The 22048-nt window shown below is 42.2% G+C and overlaps 1 protein-coding gene across 1 annotated transcript in view; it reads right to left on the reverse strand.

The window, feature by feature from the left end:
• The window catches only part of cfap99 (cilia and flagella associated protein 99), a 154477-nt gene that overhangs the window by 107945 nt on the left and 24484 nt on the right, over positions 1 to 22048 (reverse strand). Inside the window, exon 2 of the mRNA XM_080182517.1 lies at positions 9492 to 9619. Within this exon, the coding sequence (XP_080038643.1) occupies positions 9492 to 9602 (111 nt within the window). The 5' untranslated portion in view covers positions 9603 to 9619. The remainder of the gene's footprint in view (positions 1 to 9491; positions 9620 to 22048) is intronic.

The raw sequence follows: 22048 nt of genomic DNA on the forward strand, positions 1-22048 counted from the left end.
AAGTTATTCACTTTGGAAACAAGAAGGCAGATTCCTATCTGAATGGCTGTAAATTGGGAGAGGGGAGTGTGCAGTGGGACCTGGGTGTCCTTGTGCACCAATCACTAAAGGTAAGCATGCAGATGCAGTGGACGGTAAAGGCGGCAAATGGTATGTTGGCCTTCATTGCCAGAGTTTCAAATATGTGTTATTGCAATTATACAGGGCCTTGGTGAGGCCACACCTAGAGTATTGTGTGCAGTTTTGGTCTCCTTTTCTGAGGAAGGATGTTCTTGTTCTCGATGGAGTGCAGCGAAGATTTACCAGGCTGATTCCAGGGATGGTGGGACTGATATATGAGGAAAGATTGATTAGGTTAAGATTGTTTTCACTGAAGTTCAGACGAATGAGGGGGGAATCGCACAGAGATTTATAAAATTCTAACAGGACTAGACAGGGTAGATGCAGAAAGAATGTTCCCAATGCTGGGGGTGTCCAGAACCAGGGGTCAAATCTGAGGATTCAGGGTAGACCATTTAGGACAGACATGAGGAGAAATTTCTTCACCCAAAGAGTGGTGAGCCTGTGGAATTCATTACCACAAGAAATAGTTGATGCTAAAACATTGAATGCATTCAAGATGCGGCTGGGTATAGCATTGGGGTGAATGGGATCCAACCTTTCAGGGAGAAAGCAGGATTAGGCGATTGAATTGGATGATCAGCAATGATCGTAATGAATGGTAGAGCAGGTTGAAGGGCCAAATGGCCTCCTCCTGTTCCTATCTTCTATGTTTCTATGTTGGTACAGACTCGATGGGCTGAAGGGTCTCTTCTGCACTGTAAGATCTGCGCAGAAGAGGCGCTGCAGAGTTGGCAGTGTTCAATGAGATGTTAAATCTTGTCCAATCAGACTCCCTTCATACGCGATAACTTTCTCTTACTTTAGTAATTACAATGCAGGGCCCAGTGATGAACTCACTAACTCATCACTAAGAATCCCTGTGAAACCACTTTGCTGTGTCAGTAGCTCACTTGATAGCTCATTTGTTTCCTCAGCAAGATAGTGTCCGTGTAATGAATGCTTCATCAAAGTGTTCAACACACAGAATAATCAATGCACAAGACAAAGTTACTGGACAGAAATCTCATCCGAGGATTAGGTGCCTTTATAAACAGTTATTGAATGCCAATTGGTTTCAAAGCTCGGAACATCCATTCTGAGTTTACACAATGTTCACATCGTGTTTTTATTTTGTTTTTGTAAAGGTCAACAAATGTACTGGGACTTCCTGGTCAGGAAGAATTGAGATTACGGCAAAAATCTTGAGGCAATGGAAATGAGTTGTACACTCACTGCAGTGTTATATTGGGTCAGACAGAGTGTTGTTTGGGGGTGGGGGGGGCAGCACGGTGAAGGGGGGGGGGGTGAGGCACCATGGGGATGGTGTGGAGGAGGTTGGAATTAAAAGGGTAAAGTTCTCATGAAAAAATACTCTTTGGCAAATCTATTTTCATTACCTACAACCAGTGCAGTGATGTAAATCTAGGTTACTTGTTTGAGATGTCAGCTTGATATGGAATATGAATGTTCTGATTCTTCCACCAGTTAGAAGATTGTCAACCATTGCCCATTTAATCAGATTACAAGCAGGGCATATGTTATCATTCTGAATGAAAATCTGACATTTTCACTGCCTCTGGTGAAGCACTGTGGCATTCGGCAGCAATCATGTACAAATGGCTGGTACAGAAATTGACAGCGTGTACTATGACCTGTGAACTATTTGCTGTAGTCTTCTTCACATTTCAGTCAAAATCTCCAGTACATCACCACTGGAATAACACAAAGAATGCTCTGTTATTTCCTTTCACAAAGGTGCTGATTCTTTGTTGGGCTCCGATCCTTGTCCAAGTAATGATTTTTCACAGGCAAGCTTTTACTATGAGTGCCAGCAGATTATTCAACCACCTAGGCTCTATACCTAATCTTGTCCTCAATGATGCAAATGCAAAAACAGCAGATGCTAGAAATCTAAAATAAACAGAAAAAATTGCTGGAAATGCTCATTTGCTCTGCAGCATCCTTAGAAAGAGAAACAGAGTTATCAGGCTGAGGTTTTTGGCCTTGCCCTGGTGGGAAGTGAAGTGAATGTTGCCTGACAATTCCTGGCACTTGGCCCCATGCTGGTTTCCCAGCCCTGATCCTGACACCAAGCATTCTTTTAGCAAAACTGGTTTGGAGCTGGCAGGTCAACGCGCCCCCACAGGAAAAGACAGATCATTCTCAGGATTGCTTGCTGTTACTAATGGGGTACTGCAAGGATCTGTGCTAGCTACGATAGCGGCATTTAAGGCAACTAGACAAATTAATGAATAGGATGGGAATAGAAGGATGCAGACTCTAAGTGCATATGGTTTTAGTTTAGGCCGACAGCACGGTTGGCAAAGGCTTGGAGGGCCAAAGGGCCTGTTCCTGTGCTGAACTGTTCTTTGCTCGCAATCTATATAAATGACTTAGATGTGGGGACCAATTGTAATATTTCCAAATTTGCTGATGACACCAAACTGGATGGGAACTTAAGTTGTGAGAAGGATGCAAGGAGGCTTCAAGAAGACTTGGACATGCAAATTGAATGGGGTAGAATGCGGCTGATAGAATAGGATGTGAATAAGAGAGAAGTTATTCACTTTGGTAGAGAAGTATGAGGGCAGAGTATTTCTTAGTGGTGAAAGGTTGGGAAGTGTTGATGTTAAAGCTAGCTTTTAAGTTCAGCAAACAATTAGCAAGGCAAATGGTATGTTGGTCTTCACTGTGAAGGGAATTAAGGACTGGAATAAAGATGTTTGCTGCAGTTATATAGAATCTTTGTGAGACCAGGTGGCCCAATGGTTATTAATGCTGTGTAACAGGATCAGGGACCCGGGTTCAATTCCCAGCTTGGGTGACTGTCTGTGTGGAGTCTGCACATTCTCCCCGAGCCTGCGTGGGTTTTCTTCGGGTGCTCTGGTTTCCTCCCACAGTCCAAAAGACATGCTGGTTAGGTGCATTGGCCACGCTAAATTCTCCCTCAGCGTACCTGAACAGGTGCTGGAATGAGGCGAATAGGGGATTTTCACAGTAACTTCATTGCAGTGTTAATCTAAGTCTACTTGTGATACTAATAAATAGACTTAAAAACCTCATCAAGAGTATTATGTATAGCTTTGATCATCTTAGCCAAGGAAGAATATAGGCTGTGATTTTCCCTGGCTCGCCTTGCCAGTAAAAATCGCCTGAGAGCCGAGATATCAGGATCGTGCCCGATTTCACAGCTCTCGTGATTTTACCGGCACCGGATTTCCAGTGTGATCAGCCTCTCTCCCATTTCCAGCAAGAAGCTCAATATATGATGTAAATTTGTTCTAATCCTCATTAGCACGTGTTTAGTGAGCCCAGGACTCAATCGTCTGGGCTCACTTGCGTTTATGGACTCGCCAGGAGAACTGGAGGCTATTGAGGTCCCCCTGGGGAGGTTGAGGGAAAGAGGGGATGCCCCTTGGGCAGTGCCAGCCTGACACCTTGGCATGCCAAGTGGGCAGTGTTAGCACTGGGACCTGCTGTGCACTCTGCAGGTGTGATCAGTGGGGGGCAGGGTGCTTCTACTCTGCAGGCAATCAGTGGGGCTGGTGCAATCGGTCCGGGTGGTGTGGGCCTTGCGATCAGCCATGATAGCTTGGCCAGGGATGGAGGTTATTTGAGGCTGGCTATGGCAGCAGAGGCCTGACAGATCTCTCTCACTCTTTCTAGAGCAAGCTGGCTGACAAATTAAGCCCCACTTACTGCCTCTAGTGCCTGGAAACGAACCAGCCCATTATTTCAGGCACTAAGTGCGTAAGATTGGGAATAAAGAGTCGCTCAAACAACAGATCTGAAACTCTCCTATTTTCACATAAGCTGAACACTTAAAAATTTTCTCATAAAATTCTGCCCATACTTTCCATAGAGGGAGCACAACAGAGGTTAACCAGATTAATCCCTGGCTTTGTAGGATTGTCTTACGAAGGAGAGATTGAAGTGACTGGGTCTGTACTCCCTTGAGTTTGAGGTGATCTCATTGAAACTTACAAAATTATTCCAGGGCATGACAGGGTGGATGCAGATAAGATACTTCTCCTGGCTGGTAAGTCTTGAACCAGGGGAAACAATAAGGGGAAGACCATTAAAACTGAGATGAGGAAGAATTATTCACTCAGAGCGTGGTGAATCTTAGGAATTCTCTGCCTCAGAGGGTTGCCGAAGCTCAATTAGTATTGGTAGGTTTCTGGAAACCAATGACATCAAGGGATATGGGAATAATGCAGGAAGGTGGTAGTGAGGTAGACGATCAGTCATGATCAAATTAAACAGCAGAGTAGATACGATGGGCTGAATAGTCTACTCCCATTCCTATGTCCCTAGTCTAGCCTACATGTGATCCTAGCCTCATAGCAATGTGGTTAATTCTTAACTCCCTTTTAAATAGCTAATGAAGGCACTGAGATGTATCAAAATCTGCTTGGGGATCAGCATTGACCATGCCAGTGAAGCACACATCTTATGAATGAATAAAGAAAATATTTTGAACCTTTGTTCAAAAGAGGGTGACTGTGAAGGATGACCCAAGGATAATAGTAAAACTTGCTCAGAAAATCAGGAAGTAGAATCAGAATAGGTGTAGATTAGGAACAAGAAACAGAGAATGCTCATGGGTGTGCTTTATACTCCGCCAACAGTAGTTAAATTGTTGGACAGAGCGTTAAGTAAGAAATTATTATAGCTTGTAACAAAGACAATGTAATAATTATCAGGGATTTGTGACAATACTGTGCCATTAAAAAGTGCATTTTAATCATGTCTCTTGTGTGGGTTTTTCCAAACAGACCCAAGTGTTTTATTGTTATCGTAATGTATGTACCCAGTGTCCTCTAATTGTTACTGTAGCCATATAATGAGCATCTTGTTTATTTTTAATCTAGGTTAATTCAGTGTCCTAGAGTTTTATGACCCTTTTGGAACTGTTGCGTGGAACATGATTGACAAGTGAGGTGCTCCCTATGGACAGGTTTCTTCCCCCCCAACAGGAAAAATCCAAGGTTTTAGTTTCATTTTGAGTCAGGAGCTGTTTGGACTGCAGACTGAAAGCAGTATTTTGTCTCTCTCTCCCTGGTGTTGAAAATTGTGCTGTCAGTGGTTTGCTAGCTAGAAGCTAGAGGGAACCAGTGTCTCTATCTCCCTTTCGAGGTGTGCAGAAAGATCCAAGACTGTAAAGCCTCAGCATTTTCATTCAACATCCAAAGGACTAATTCACAACAGGTGTTACAAAGCTGCAAAAACAAAACAGTATCATGTGAGCATACTTGCTTTCTGTGCTAAGCCTAGGACATATATGTCTGTCCTAAGATGTTTGTGAGGACTGTTTGATTTGGGACAGTATAGTTAGCTAATAAGCTGATAATATTATGGTTGTCCTCTTGTATTTGGTAAAAGCATGCTGATTTTTCTTATTATAGTTTAACTGTGTTCTGTGTTTGATAAAAGCTCCCTAGGTGCGGCAGTTACCTGGAGTGAGACATCTGTGCCAAATTCAAAGGTAAAAACTAAGGGTCTAGGCCATCTTCATAAAACACCTTAGAGATTCTGGCCTGGATCATAACAGATTTTATCTTCATTTAGTTTAATAACATGAAAAGAGGCCCTTTGGCCCATCATGTCCGAGCTGGCACCTATCTATTCTAAAAACCCATTGTCCAGCACTTGTCTCATAGCCTTGTATGCTGTAGCATTTCAAGTGCTCATCTAAATACTGCTTCAGTGTTCTGTGGAAAAATTTGGACTAGAAAAATCAAATTGGCAAAGTTTATAGAATGCTACAATTTTCTGGAACATTGTGAAACCAACCAGGGATAAAGCTATTTTAAATCTAGTATGTGTAATGAGGCAAGGTTAATTAGTAACCTCATCGTAAAAGATCTTCTGGGAAAAAGTGATCACTATGCAATCAAATTCCATATTAAGATTGCAAATGACGTATGATGAGAATCTTATTACATTGGTACGAGGACAGAGCTGACTAAAGGTTGATTGGGTAAATAAACTAAAATGTACAGCAGTAAATAAACAGTGGGAAACATTTAAAGAAACAACACAAAATGTTTAACAAAAACACAGCCCATTAAAAATCTCAGTGAAAAGATGCATCCATGGTTTACTATGGAAGTTAAAGAGGAAGTTTGTAAAAAAGAACAAAAGAACAAAGAAAATTACTGCACAGGAACAGGCCCTTTGGCCCTCCAAGACTCCACTGACTATGCTGCCCGACGTAACTGAAACCCCCCAGCCTTCCTGGGACCATATCCCTCTATTCCCATCCTATTCATGTATTTGTAAAGACAAATCCGCTTCCACTACCTCCTCCTCTGACGAGTTCCAGGCACCCCCACCCTTTGTATAGAAAATCTGCCTCATTCATCTCCGTTAAACCTTGCCCCTTGTACCTTAAACCTGTGCCCTCTATAATTGACTCTACCACCCTGGGAAAAAGCTTCTGACTATCCGTTTGTGTTTATTAATAGGGGGTTTGAGTTTAACAGCCCCCTTAGGGTTATGCTGCAACTGTACAGGACCTTGGTGAGACCACATTTGGAATATTGTGTGCAGTTCTCGTCACCTCACTATAAGAAGGATGTGGAAGCATTGGAGAGAGTGCAGAGCAGACTTACCAGGATGCTGCCTGGTTTGGAGGGTAGGTCTTATGAGAAAAGGTTGAGGGAGCTGGGGCTTTTCTCTTTAGAGCGGAGGAGGATGATAGGTGACTTAATAGAGGCTTATAACATGATGAGGGGGATAGATAGAGTGGACATTCAGAGACTATTTCCTCGGGTGGATGCAGCTGTTACTAGGGGTATAACTATAAGGTTCATTGTGGAAGATATAGGAGGGATGTCCGAGATAGGTTCTTTACTCAGAGAGTGCTTGGGATGTGGAATGCACTGCCTGCTGTGATAGAGGAGTCGGACACATTAGGAACTTTCATGTGGTTATTGGATAGGCACATGGAGCACATCAGAATGATGGGGAGTGGGATAGCTTGATCTTGGCTTCAGACAAAGCTCAGCACAACATCGAGGGCTGAAGAGCCTGTACTGTGCTGTACTGTTCTATGTTTCTATGTATCCACTCTGTCCATGCGTCTCATAATCTTGTAGACTTCTATCAGGTCTTCCCTCAACTTCCATCGCTCCAGTGAGAACAAACCACGTTACAGTGAGGTAAGTAACCCTTCATTTAAAATTGCTCAACCACTAGGTTTCTGCTGACTGATTAGCTTTAAAGCTGACTCTTAATTTAAGAACTGAAAACGTTGTTCAATCGGACTTTTCTATGGGTCTGCTTCTGCAGAACAAAAAGTATGTCCTAGAATTTACAGCATCAGATATATACATAATAGAACAAACTGTTTAAACTTCACATTTAGATAACAGTTCAAGAGAAGGTTATTAAGTTGTTGAACCTTTTCAAAGCTCGAATTAGGCCACAGCTAGAGTGTTGTGTTTAATTCTGGTCATCACATTACAGGAAGGATGTTTCTCCAACTCTCTTCATACCTAATGCCCTCCATACCACGCAACATCCTGGCAAATCTTTTCTGTACTCTCTCCAAAGTCTCCACATCCTTCTGGTGGTGTGGCGACCAGAATTGAACACTATATTCCAAGTGCAGCCTAACTAAGATTCTATAAAGCTGCAACATGACATGCCAATTTTAAACTCAATGCTCCAGCTGATGAAGACAGGCATACCGAATGCCTTCTTGACTACCTCCTCCACCTGCACTGCCACTTTCAGTGACCTGTGTACCTGTGCACCCAGACTCCTCTGGTATCAATGCTCTTCAGGGTTCTGCCACTTACTGTATATTTCCTATCTTTATTAGACCTTCCAAAATGCATTACCTCATTTGTCCGGATTAAACTCTATCTACCATCTCTCTTCCCAAGTCTCCAAACGATCTATATTCTAATGTTGCAAAGATTTGTAGTAAGCCTAGGGATTGAGCTTTAGAAACAAGCAAAGGCCGACCAAAATGTTGATGAAATGGGATAAACTTTGGACATAGGAACATAGGAATTAGGAGCAGAAGTAGGCATTTCAGCCCTTTGAGTCTGCTCCGCCATTCAATCAGATCATGGCTGATCTCTCCCTGGTCTCAAATTCACTTCCCCACCTGTTCCCCATATCCCTTTAACTCGCTTTTAAAGAGAAATATATCCATCTCCTGCTTGTAAAATAGAATGAGAGTAAACTAGACAGGAGTATTTATTCTTTGGAGTCAGAGACATTATCATGAGGATTGAGGAAATGAGAATGAGAGATATTGAACAAATACTCTGTGATTGTCTTCAGAGAAGAAGATGCAAATTACATATTAAAAATAGAGCATAATCAAGAGACTAGTAAAAATGAAGATCTTAAGTTTCTCCAATACTTTTTCTCTGCTGATAATCAACTTAACATAAGGGACTAAAAGCTAACAAATCTTAAGGGTAAGATGACCAACATCCTAGGATTCTAAAAGAGATAATTGCAGAGATAGGAGTTACCCTTGTTATGATTTTCCAAGATTGGGTAGATTCTAGAACTGAACTAGTGCTTATCTGATATCCAGTATTGGCTGAGCAGAAATTTGTTTTTGACTACTTTCTTGCTGGAAAGATGTCTTCAATCCCCACCACAAACTCTGTTCCATCACCATCAATTCCACCCTTCTTCTTGGCCCTCTACAAGATTCAATCTGTCTGGTTGCAAGCTTGGTGGTATATTTGAACCCAAGATATAGGATTCTCCAGTTCTGCTACAGCGAATGGAGAATTGACTGATATGGCACCAAATTCTTCATTCTCGCTGACAGAGGGGATGGGGAGGACAGCATTGGAAAATTCCAGCCATGCTTCTGACCTGTGCAATCTGTGCCATCACTAGGACTGCCTCTTTCCACCCATGCACCATTGCCTTGCTTCACTTCTCTCTCAGTTCATCTGCTGCTGAAACCCTTGTAACTTTCAGAATGGACTATTCCAATGCAGTCCAGACCAACCTCCCTAGTTCTATCCTTTGTGTCATCTGCAAATATGGAGATATCACATTTAGTTCTCTCATCTAAATCATGAACAAATGTTGTTATTCAATATGTTAATGATAAAAAGGTAGATCCAGTGTCTATTACGATTACATTTTTGACAGGAAATAATTGAGCCAAATATAGCATTAATTGAAAATGACTTCATAGGTAATGTGTTTACAAAAAAATCAAACAAAATTGCATTTTGGGAATTGCAGTAATCTCCATTAATACAGACTCAGAATTAGCATCTCAGTTAAGGAAGGCGACAATTTTCTCAACTTGAGTGTAAATTTGGTCAAGGGTAGCTGTCAGCTCTTTCTGAAATGCGCCCAATAGTTTCCTGTAGAAATTGATTCACTTATTTTCTCACCTGATATTTTTTAGCAGTTTCGCTTATGAAGTGATCAGTGCTGTTATTCTGAGGATCAAACTGATTCAACAAGTGGACAATATCTGAAATCAGCTGTGAGTAACTTAACATGTTTAAACAGAAAGAACCTGCTGGAAAGAAAGGGTGAAGAATGAGTTAATTTTATGGAACATGGTGGTATCCACCGAATTTGTTGTAAAACTTATCACATGGGATTATGTCACATTTCAGGAACTTCACAGGTAACGGATTAATTTGAAGTTACTATTGACTATGTAAACAATCATGACAGTAATGAGTGTGCATCAAGATTCAAAGAGACTGTTAATCTGTTTTTTTGTAATGTTAATTGAGAAAGGAATATTGATCAATGGTAAATGACGCAAAAGATCCCACACCTCTGTTTGAAGATGAGCATGGAAATTCTCCCCAGGATTCTGGGCATTATTTATCCCTCAACCAGATGATAACTGCTCATTGTGGGATCTTGCTGTGCAAATTGGTTGCCGTGTTTCATACATTGCAATACTGACATTTCAAAAAATATTTCATTGATTGATTCTGAGGTCTTGAAGAATGGCAGGTAAATTTAAGTCCTTCTTTATGTTCTACATTCCTTTGAGCTTTGTCAGAGGAACAAGTGGTTTCATCTGAAGAATAGAACCTTGGCCAAAAAAGGAGCCTCAGTAACACATTGGAGTGGAGTGTCAAAGTGAGATTACATAACAAATCCTGCAGTGGGGCTTGAACAAACAATTTTGTAACTCACAAGCAACAGTGAACACCAGCTGAGCTGTACCTTGCTGCCAAGATTTATCCACAAGCTAACACAATGTAATCAGAGAACAGTCCATCCCAAATGGCACCATTTGGCACATCACACCACCGCTGGTTCATTGAAAGAATTAGTCCCTTTCCCCTGCTCTTCCTCCATCGCCCTGCAATTTTTTGCTCTATTTCTCCAATTCCCCTTTGAAAGCTTACATTGAATCTGTTTCCACCACCCTTTCAGCACTACAACTCAGTGTAAAAACCTATCACCTCATCTCTGGCTCTGCCTTTTATGTATTTGCCTTACATTGGTACCTTTCAGTTACTGAACCTCCTGGCAGAGTTTTCCCCTATTTACCCCGTCAAAACCCTTCAGAATTTTGAATACCACCAAGAAAACACAATGAATAAGTAAAGAATATTGTGATAGGTACATAAGTGGGTATCACAGATGGCAAATCAAATAGATAATCACTTTCCTAAACAAAAGTTGGGTCTTTCCATTCCCGCTGTGGTGGGGTCACGGCTGCAGAAGTGGAAAATATTGCGAGAGCAAAATGAAAGTCAATTTTCCATGGGCGGGAAAACAGGTTGCAATCATCCACTCCTGACTTCAGTGGCAGCATGTGATGTTGGGCTGTAATTTTGATGTCATGCACGCTCTTTATAATGGCTGCTCACTGGATTCATTCCCCCCTCCCAATGCTGGATCAAAAGGGAACATTGGCATCTAATTAGAATTACATATTTCTTGTAATTTTCTTTGTTCTCTGGCATATGGTCTCCAGAAGGGTAGGGGGTTTTAGTTCAGTCGGGCAGCATGTTTGGTGCAGGCTTAGAGGGCTAAAAGACCTGTTTTTGTGCTTTGTTCTTTGGGGTATACAAATGACATACACCTGTGCACTTTGCAAGTGACTCTGAGGTTTGTTTGCACACCTTGCATTGCATGGTATCATGGCATCTTGGACTCCTGGCAGCACAATACTTTTTTCACTGGGGTTCAACAGTCAAGCTCTGCCTACCAGACCAACAGTGAGTCAGAGATGGTTTGTAAGTGGTTGCAGAGCAAAGGCTCTACTGAAGGAGAAGGGAAAGTGAATAGAGTCAAGGGAAAGAGCTCCACTGGTGTTGGGAGACAGGGCTGGAAAGACTGGTAAAGATCAGACATATGACTCAAGGGGTATGGGTTGTATGATGATATTGTGCTTTTAAGAAATGTATTTATATCAGGTTTCTTGTATGTTTAAAATTCAGCTCTGTTTTGCAGGATGATTGTTTGTCTACAAAAATCTTTAAGTTAATAGCTGGGAGATCAAACTACTTCTCATTTTCGATTTGGAGCGTTTGTTTAAGCAGAGCTAATGCACTTGTGCTTACTTCGGTTCCTCAGGTTTCAGAGTAGAATTTTGATTATGTTGATTGACAGAAACAAAATCTTGTGGTTAATGAGAGGAGCTAAGCTTGCAGGAAAGAAAGAGTTTCAGTTCTTTTTTAAATGCAAGCAGTTGCTGCCTCAAAAAAGTAATATTTCTCTCTCTCCTGAGGTGTTCCAAAAGCTCCAGGACTGGTAACTTAAGTCAAATCAAGTATACCTTTGGTTTGCTAAAGAGAGGTTTAAGTCTATAAGAGAAATATTTCTTGGTTGGAACTCAGTGATAGTTTAGCAGTTAAGAATTATACCTTGTCATGTTTAACTATTGTTTAATTGTTAAAAGCTAAGTTCATTCATTTGTTAGAGCTAAGCAGTGTTATTAAATAAAGAAGTTTGTTTTCATAAAAGTTTCCCAGTTTGCCAGTAGAATTATACCTGGATTGAAACATCTGATGGAGCACTTCAGTACACACCATAGGGAGTCTCAGATCATTTCGGTTTGCTACGCTTAGCACAACCTGGCTTTGCAAAGGGAGTGGTCTTGCCAGATGTCAATATGGAAAAGTTGCACGTTTTCTACAATGAGGAGAATACGACAAAGAATGTGGGCAATGAGTCAAGGAAGCTGAGACTGCATGGGAAGAGGCGATAGCAGGGGCCAGATGAGGCAACCATGTACGTGAGGCCATCATAGACACCAGATTGCACAAGAAAAATTGAGTTATAGCGAGTATGCTTTTGGGCAAGTGCTCTCTATCATGGGCCCACGTGAACACCAGCATTGCTATTCCTCTCATTGCAACAATGCATTTCAATCTGAGAGTGTGCATCTACATATTTGGTTAACCATTATCCTGTTCCTTTGAAGGATGAAGAAGTCTGTAGAGCATGCATTCTTGCTGAGATAAGGTGTTCCAGCATCAGATGTCAGAAGTTTCTGTCTCTTCTGGCACCTCTGCAGCTTGATTGTTTGTCTACTGGGGATTGTTTGTCTACCTGGGGAACTTAAGTAAACACAAATGCATTAGCTCTGCTTAAATAAACACTCCATATTTATATTTGCACTTACTTTGATCTCCCAGCTATTAATTTAAAGATTTTCATCGACAAACAATCATCATGCAGACAAATCATTTCTGCAGCTCAATGTTTCCTTGGGATTGTAGAATAGAGCTTCATTGGGGGTGACTGACTGATGAAGGAGCAGCACTCTGAAAGCTAGTGGCTTGTGCTACCAAATAAACCTGTTGGACTTTAGCCTGGTGTTGAGACTTCTTACTGTGTTTACCTTAGTCCAATGCTGGCATCTCCACATCATCTCTGCAGCATCCCAGTTTCCTTGAGATTGTGGAGTAGAGCTTTACTGGGGTGATTGACAAGTTAGATCATGTGGCTCAGGGAAGCTATTTTTCACCGACTATTCCAGTTTTAGTTTTGCTTACAGAAGTTGCTTGAAGATGAGAGAAACAGCAGTGTTTTTCCCTCTCTGGAGTTGGAGTTTTTGTTGTTTAAGTGTTGCTGTGTTGGAATCTGCCAGAGACTGGATTTACTTCTGAGGTGTTGCAGTTTGGAAGCTATATCCTGCTGTTGGGTTCACTGTCCAGATATGTTCCGGCATCACATGAGCATACTTGTTTTTGTGCTAATTGCTGCTGGAGAAGGGTGTATGTCTGTGGGATATTGCTTTACATTGGAACAACAGACATAACTAGCTGTTTAGAGTTATACTGGGTCATGATTTAGCCTTGTAATTGGTAAAAGTTTTGCTATATTCCAACTGTGTTCTTAAATGAACTTTGTTTGATAAAAACTTCCTTGTGGGTCACTTGAATCATACCTGGACTAAAACACATCATGCTCAACAATGCCAGAATCAAGTGTAAAATTTAAGGTCTAGGCTAACTTCACAAAATACCTCAGAGTTTCAGGCCTGGGTCTTAACAACTGGGTAACACTAGGAACCAGATAGCGTTTAATATTACAAACTCTTATTTATAAAGATATGAGACTATGTATGAAAATTAAAATTGCCTTCACCTTATAAATGTTAGTGAATAAGTATATACTTCACATCTGGCTTTACCCAAAAGAATGAGGACAATTGTATGGAATCCTGGGAGAGAAACTGTGAGGTTCTTGAGCAAATTGACATTGGGAAGGACAAGGTATTGGAAGGCTTAAATGAGGATAAACCTCCAGGTCCAGATGAATTGTGTCCTAGACTGCTGTGGGAGACAAGGTGGGGGCTCTGACCCAAATTTTCAATTCTTCTCTGGCCACGGGGGAGGTGCCTGATGACTGGAGGACAGCAAATGTTGTTCCACTATTTAAGGTTGGAGAGATAAACCAGGGAATAAATCCTGTCTTGAAGAATCATCTCTAATAATTTCCCTACCACTGATGTAAGGGTCACCGGCCTGTAATTACACTTGATTATTCTTCCTACCCTTCCAAAACAAAGGAACAACATTGGCTATTCTCCACTCCTCTGGGACCTCGCCTGTAGCCAGTGAAGATAGGAAAGTTTTTCTCAGGGAAAAGACCCAATAATGGTTCGTGGTTGGCAATTATTATGAAACATCTGCCAAAGTAGTTACTAATGGAGCTTTTCACACCAAATATGACTGCCAACCCTTCTTTCTCAATCTGACAATAACTTCACTCTGTGTTCAAAAGGGTCCTGGATACATATGCGATGGGCTTTTCCATCTTGCCTTACCACAATGTGAAAGTACTGCCGCGACCCCATAGGGAGAGTATCCCGTGGCAATGTGAGTTCTTTCTTGGAATCAAAATGGGTCTATAAGTTAGATGGCAGTAGCTGACATTTGACTTGGTGAAAGCCTCTGGGTGGCACAGTGGTTAGCACTGTTGGCTCACAGCCAGGGACCCGGGTTTGATTCCAGCCTTGGGTCATTGCCTGTTTGGAGTTTGCATGTTCTCCCAGTGTCTGCATGCATTTCATCCAAGTGCTCTGGTTTCCTCCCATGGTCCAAAGATGTGCAGGTTAGGTGAATTGGCCATGTTAAATTGCCCCTTCGTATCAAGGAGACGGCGGGAAAGGGTGAGGGATTGGGGTGGGATTATTGTTGGTGCAGGCTCAGTGGGCCGCATGGCCTCCTTCTGCACTGTAGATGATTCTCTGCCTGCAGAACTTCCCAGGATCACATGTAGTGTTTTCATATTAGGGCATGCAAGGGGATAGCATGGAAGCTAAATTCAGGATAAACTTTGCACAATAATTTATTAATCCCAGGAAGAATTTTAACATCCTGGTGTTCCTTGGAGCTGCTGCTTCCTTGATGGCTTTTATCTTATCTTCTACTGGGTGTAGCTTTTTGCCATTTAGCCTAAATAGATTACTTCAGCTGCTTAGAAGATGCATTTCTCTCTCTTCAAGTGCTATCCCCCTTTTGAAGGTGTTCCTGTTCCGAAGCACCTGCGACTAACATATCAAGATATACTGCTACCTTGGGTAGCCTTTGAAGAATGTTCCCCAGAACTCATTGGAAAATGGCACACACTGATGAGACCCCAGAGAGCAAATGAGTATGCTTGTACAGTCCCTTGTGCGTGTTGATTGTCACAAATTTTTGGAAGGACTTGACCAATTCAATCTGAAGATAGGCATGGCTCCTGTCCAACTTGGAGAATGTCTATCCACCTGTTAAACCAGTGGCTGGGTCTTTGATTTCGGACATGCAGTACCTATCAAATCTTGAAACTCAATTGACTGTTAGTTTATAGTCCCCACAAAGACAAACCAATTTATCGGGCTGAAGAATGGGGACTATTGGCACAGCCCATTCTGCAAATTGCATGAGTCTTATTATGTCTAAATTTTGAAAGTGCCCTAGTTCACTTTTCATCTTCTCCAGCAGGGAATATGGAACGGGTTTTGCTCTGAAAGACCTCGGTGTAGCATTGGAGTCAACATAGATTTTGACCTTGACCCATTTTGTTTTTCCTAGGCCTTCTTGAAAAACTCCAGGGTGCTGACTGATAACTTCATACATTCCCCCATGCCTAGCCTGAAGATCTCCAAAACGTTCAGCTTGATCTGCTGCAGCCAATCTCTCCACATAAGACCTGGTCCTTACCCACTGTACAACAATGAGCAGGAGATGAGCTGATTGCTGCCTGGGGATCACTGGGGCCATTGTGGTGCCCTTTATTTTTCAAGGTTCCCTCGTGTAGGTGGCTAGTGTGGCCTTCATGTCTCCCAAGCTCAGGAGTTGGATGCCAGTTTGGAGGCGCTTGTGTATCTGTTCTCCGATAATGGAGACCACAGCCTGCATGTCTATCTCCATCTTTAAAGGGATAGCCATTGATCAATAATTCTACCACAATAGGGGCAACTTTTGTTGGGATGATGCGATTGAGTTGTAATGTCCCTGTCTTGGAAGAGGGGATACCTGTACAGTGCAGTCAGGGACCAGCCACGGCTTCTTCATTCAGCAGCATGCGTTTTTGCTGTTCCTAAAATTTCACATTGAATGTTATCAGCACTGAATCCCCACACTCAACTTCTTGGTGGTTACCATAGTTAAAAAACTGGAACAACCATATCAACTGTGTAGTTAGAACATAGAACATAGAACATAGAACATAGAACATTACAGCGCGGAACAGGCCCTTCGGCCCACAATGTTGCGCCGACCAGTCTTATTTTTAAAAAAAAAACATTGACCCACTAATCTAAACCACTCCTTTTTCGTCCATAAACCTATCCACCAATCTCTTAAACGCCCCCAAACTAGGCGCATTTACAACTGCAGCAGGCAGGGCATTCCAGTCCCTCACCACCCTCTGGGTAAAGAACCTGCCCCTGACATCCGTCCTATAACTACCCCCCCTTAATTTAAAGCCATGCCCCCTCGTGCTAGATTTCTCCATCCGAGGAAACAGGCTATCACCATCCACCCTATCTAAACCTCTAATCATCTTATATGTTTCTATAAGATCCCCTCTTAGCCGCCTTCTTTCCAGTGAAAACAACCCCAAATCCCTCAGTCTCTCCTCATAGGACCTCCCCTGCATACCAGGCAACATCCTGGTAAACCTCCTCTGCACCCTCTCCAAAGCCTCCACATCCTTCCTGTAATGTGGGGACCAGAACTGCACACAGTACTCCAAGTGCGGCCGCACCAGAGTTGTGTACAGTTGCAACATGACGCTGCGACTCCTAAATTCAATCCCCCTACCAATAAACGCCAAGACACCGTATGCCTTCTTAACAACCTTATCTACTTGATTCCCAACTTTCAGGGATCTATGTACACATACACCTAGATCCCTCTGCTCCTCCACTCTATTCAAAGTTATAAGAGTAAATGAGAAACTGGAAATTATGCAGCAAGTAATTCACAGCCTGACTCCTCAAAGCCTGTCCACTATCTACATAAAGGACACAAAGGTTTGAAAAAACTTGATGAACTTCTTTTGGAGTGTTAAAAATGGACTTGTAACATCTGTTGTGAAAGAATTGACAGAATATGGCAGCACTGCTGCCTCACAGCTCTGGGAACCCGGGTTCAATTCCAGCCTCAGGTCACTGACTGAGTGCAGTTTGCATGTTTTCCCCATGTCTGCGTGGGTTTCCTCCAGGTGCTCCAGTTTCCTCCCACAGTCCAAAGATGTGAGAGTTAGATTGATTGGCCATGCTAAATTGCCCCTCAGTGTCAAGGAGCTAGTAGGGTAAAGTGTGGGGTTACAAGAATAGGTGGAATTGTGGTCGATGCAGACTCGATGGGATGAATGGCCTCCTTCTGCAATGTAGGGATTCTATGAGCAGTGATAAAGTGCCTCACATCTCCAACTTTCAGCGTGCATGGGACTCAGAACACAAACCACTGTTTTTCTTCTGGCTGAATCCTTTCGCTTTGATTTTAAAGAGGTTTTAGGCTGCTGATGTTCAAAATTTAAAGTTTAAAAAATGTGGAGAGAGAATCGGTTAAAGTTTCAGGTTGATGACTTTTGTCAGGAATTATGAAGGGTCATTGGCCTGAAATGTTAACTCTGTTCCACTTGGAAAGTATTGGTTAATTTTCCCCCTCAGTCATACCTGTGTAAGTGATTATGATTGATTTTACACAGATAATTTCGAACTAACTTGCCTCCATTCACTGCAATCTGCTGGAGAAATAATCTATTTGGACAACATTACTATCCTCCACTCACTGCATTTGGCTGAAGAAATCAACCCACTTACAGTGAGAAAATTGCTGCAATTTTGCTCTATGGTTATTTGCTACAGCTCATGAATTCTCTTTTAAAATAGGGTACGACTTCAACAGATTCATTTTGCTAAATGAATAGAATTTGCTATAACAGTTTGTTGAGAGTCCTGCTGTAAGTCAATTGCCCAACTTCAACTCAGTGACTGACATGGCAGTGTCAATAGACTCTGTAAAAGAAATCAGTTTAGAAAATCTTAATTTTGCATTGTTACATATTTATTTCAGACAATTGTCTCTGCTACCTCAAATCTTCTTCCTATCATACACACGTAGCTAAGACAGTGCCATGCATTTTATTGAAAAATAACACAGAGCTCATGTTTCGGAAAATTGCCACAGCCAGTACAGTAGTTTGATTTATAATGCCCTGTTCTAGCTTACTCGGTATTTTCTACAAGCCAAGGTACTGCAATCAGCTGCTCACTCAAGAGTAGCAGATCCTGGCACCAATCCCTGAAAGCAATTAGACTGGGAGAGACCAAGGTCTAGTTACCAAAGCATTGATAACTCAATTGGGGTTAGTTAGCATTCATGAAGCTCAGCGATGAATCAGTATCAGCAGCAGTAGCAGAACTGGATGAATCCAGTAAAACAGGACTAGAATATAGTGAACGAATAGAATTACAATAAATTGGACATCATGCATAATTTGGTGCCAATGTTTTTCCTTTGTTCAAACAATTTGAAATGATGTAACAAGCCTTCAATTTGTAATTAATTCAATCTCATATTGATACATAATATATCTCCACTTGCCTGGATAACTGCAGCTACAACACTCAAGAAGCTCAACATCATTCAAGATAAAGCAGCTTGTTTGATTGACTCCCTCCACCTATGCACAGTGACAGCAGTGCGTACCAACTACAAACAACTGCAGCAACTCATCAAGGCTCCCTTGACAGCACTTTCCAAGCCCACGACCTCTACCACCTAGAAGGACAAGGGCAGCAAATACATAGGAACAGCACCATCTGCAAGTTTCCCTCCAAGCTACGTACCATTCTGGCATGGAATTATATCGCTGTTCCTTCACCATTGCTGAGTCAAAGGCTTAGATTTCCTTTCCTAATAGCACTGCGTATCTACAACACATGGACTGGGATAGTTCACCATCACCTTCCAAATGGCAAATAACAAATGGCCAGAACAAATAATGCCATGCTAGCAACACCTACATCCTGCAAAAGATTAAAAAATACACAAACAAGCAAACATTCAATGGTGTAGAACTTTTTTTTGGTGGTCCCACATGGCAGACTAGAACAAAAACTAGAATCACATGGGATTCAGAGATGCAAACAGAACTGGCTTGGTCATAGAAGACAAGGAGTAGTGGTGGAAAGGTGTTTTGCAGAATGGAGGTCTGTAACTCGTGCTGTTCTGCTGGGATCAATGCTGGAACCTGTAGTATATATAAATGATTTGGAGGAAAATGTGGTGGTTTGATTTGTAAGATTGCAGATGACACGAGGACTGATGGAATTGCTGATAGTGCCGGGGATTGTCAGAGGACACGACAGGATACAGATAGATTGGAGACTTGGGCACAGAAATGGCAGATGGTGTTTAATCTAGACAAGCGTGAGGTGATGCATTTAGAAGGATCAAATTTAGGTGTGAATTACACTGTACATGGCAGAACTCTTAGGAATATTAAGATACAGAGGGATCTGTGTGTGCAGGTCCACAGTTCCCTAAAAGTGAAGATGGCCAAGGTGATTAAGAAAGCATATGACATGCTTGCCTTCGTCAGCCGGGGCATTGAGTACAAGAATTGAGAAATCATGTTACAGCTATATAAAACCTTGGTTAGGCCGCACTTGGAGTATTCCGTACAGTTTGGGTCACCACATTATCAGTAGGACATGGAAGCTTTGGAGAGAATGCAAAGAAGGTTCACTAGGATATTGCCTGGTCTCAAGGATGTTGGCTATAAGGAGAGGTTGAATAAACTAAGATTGTTTTCACAGGAAAGACAGAGGCTGAGGGGAGAAGGTCTACAAAATATAAGAGGTATAGACAGAATGGATAGTCAGAGGCTTTTTCCCAGGGTGGAAGTGTCAATTACAAGGGGGCACAGATTCAAGGTAAGAGGGGGAAAGCGTAAGGGAGATGTGTGGGGGAGGTTTTCACACAGAGAGGTGGCTGCCTGGAATATGCAGCCAGAGGAGATGGTGGAAGCAGGCACATTAGCAACATTTAAGAGGCATCTGGATGAGTACATGAATAAGATAAGAATAAAGGGATATGGACCAAGTAAGTTTTTAGTTTAGTTAGGGCATCATGATCGGGATGGGCTCGGAGGGCAAAGAGATTGTTCCTCTGATGTACTTCACTTTGTACTTTCTTATAGCTCTCGAAGTGCTGGGTTGGGAAATCAGGGTCCTGGGATAGGATTAAAGAGTGGGATAATGTGTCAAGAGGTAATTTCAAGAAGGGGGCTTCTGGGAATACTGAGGAATGTGGGGAAGTTTGGATCATTGTGAAAACTTTTCTGGGATCATGAGGCTTTGGAGCATTTCCATGGAATCCATACAGTACTAAAGGAGGCCATTCGGCCTGTCAAATCCACACTGACTCTTTGAAAGAGCATCTTTCTCAGACTCACCAATTGCCCTATCCTTGTGAGCCCTGCACATTTAGCCTCGTTAATCCACCTAACTTGCACATCTTTGGACTGTGGAAGGAAACCCATGCAGATACAGGGAGAACGTGCAAACTTCACACAGACAGTGACCCGAGGCTGGAATCGAATGTGGGTCTCTGCCACTATGAGGAAGCAATGTGAGTTGTTGTGCTACCCATCTGGGTGGCTCTGATCCTGAGAACACAGACAGCGGTCAAGGGGATTTTGAGAACTTGAATGGATCTCTCCCATCGTTACTTACCTAATTTTGAGTCTGCTTGGGCCTTAATGTTCATTACTTTTAAGAATCAGAAATGAAAATACTCCTGGCCTTTAAAGTACAGCAGGAGCACTGACTGGAACATTTTGGACATAAACTTATTGTACTTATTCGCTTTTACTAAAGAGGCTCATGCGCTTAAAAATAATTTGCATCAACAAAAATGGACCAAAAGAGAATGTTGATTCGATGGAATTTACTATGTATGAGATGTGTTTGGAACGTGCAGATTGTGCTGTATTTCAAATTATCCAGTGTGCAAAGTGAGCAAATTGACAGCTTTTTCAACAGCATTGAACAGAAATACACAGTTCAAGCTCAGGCTTTTGAGAGGTTATGGAAAGAGGAAGAAAAGATTGGGACACACCACAGCTGCAGTCCAGCTTCCCTGCAAAGGCTCACTTGTGCTTATTTGCTGCATGAAGATCTTGATCAGTGTGGGAATGGTTGATGCGTGCCCAGTGTTGGCATGACAGGTTGAAGCTGGGTGGCTGGGCTGTGGTGTTTTTTTATTCACTCACGGAACATGGGCATCGCTGGCTGGCCAGCATTTATTGCCCATCTCTATTTGCCCAACAGCACTGCTGTGGCTCTGAATTCACATGTCAGCCAGACCAGGTAAGGATGGCAGATTTCCTTCCCTAAAGAACATTAGTGAACCAGATGGGTTTTTCCAACAATCAATGGTTTCATAGTCATCAGTAGACTCTTAATTCCAGATGTTTCTTATTGAACTCAAATTCCATCATCTGGCATGGCGGGATTTGAAACCAGGTCCCAGAACATTAGCTGAGTTTCTGAATTAATAATCTACAATAATACCACTAGGTCGTTGCCTCCCTCAAAACCACTTCCTCATCTGTGGTGAGGAAATGGTTTTAATGGTGACATTTGGTTCCATTCCTGCTGCTGTAGGGCCTCTGCAATTATTCCTTGGCACGATGAGCTTAACCATACAGCCTGGCATAATGGGAGGCAAGCAGCAGATGGTTTAGTAAAGTCCTTGTGTAGCAGCAGGCCTGGGTTGATGTAAACCTTTTCTAGAAGTTTTGAGGAGTTTTATTTTGAGGCCACGTCCCCTAGTTCTAGTTTCACCTGGCAGTGGAAACAACTTCCCTGCTTCTACCCAATCTATTTCCTTTATAATAAAATGGCTCAATAAGGTCTCCCCTCATTCTTCTGAATTCCAATGAGTATAGCCCCAGTCTACTCAGTCTTTCCTCATAAGCAAGCCCTCTCAGCTCCAAATTCAACCTAGTGAATCTC

Source organism: Carcharhinus amblyrhynchos, unplaced genomic scaffold, assembly GCF_965287045.1.
Source record: "Carcharhinus amblyrhynchos unplaced genomic scaffold, sCarAmb.v2.hapA scaffold_61, whole genome shotgun sequence".
Taxonomy (NCBI): domain Eukaryota; kingdom Metazoa; phylum Chordata; class Chondrichthyes; order Carcharhiniformes; family Carcharhinidae; genus Carcharhinus; species Carcharhinus amblyrhynchos.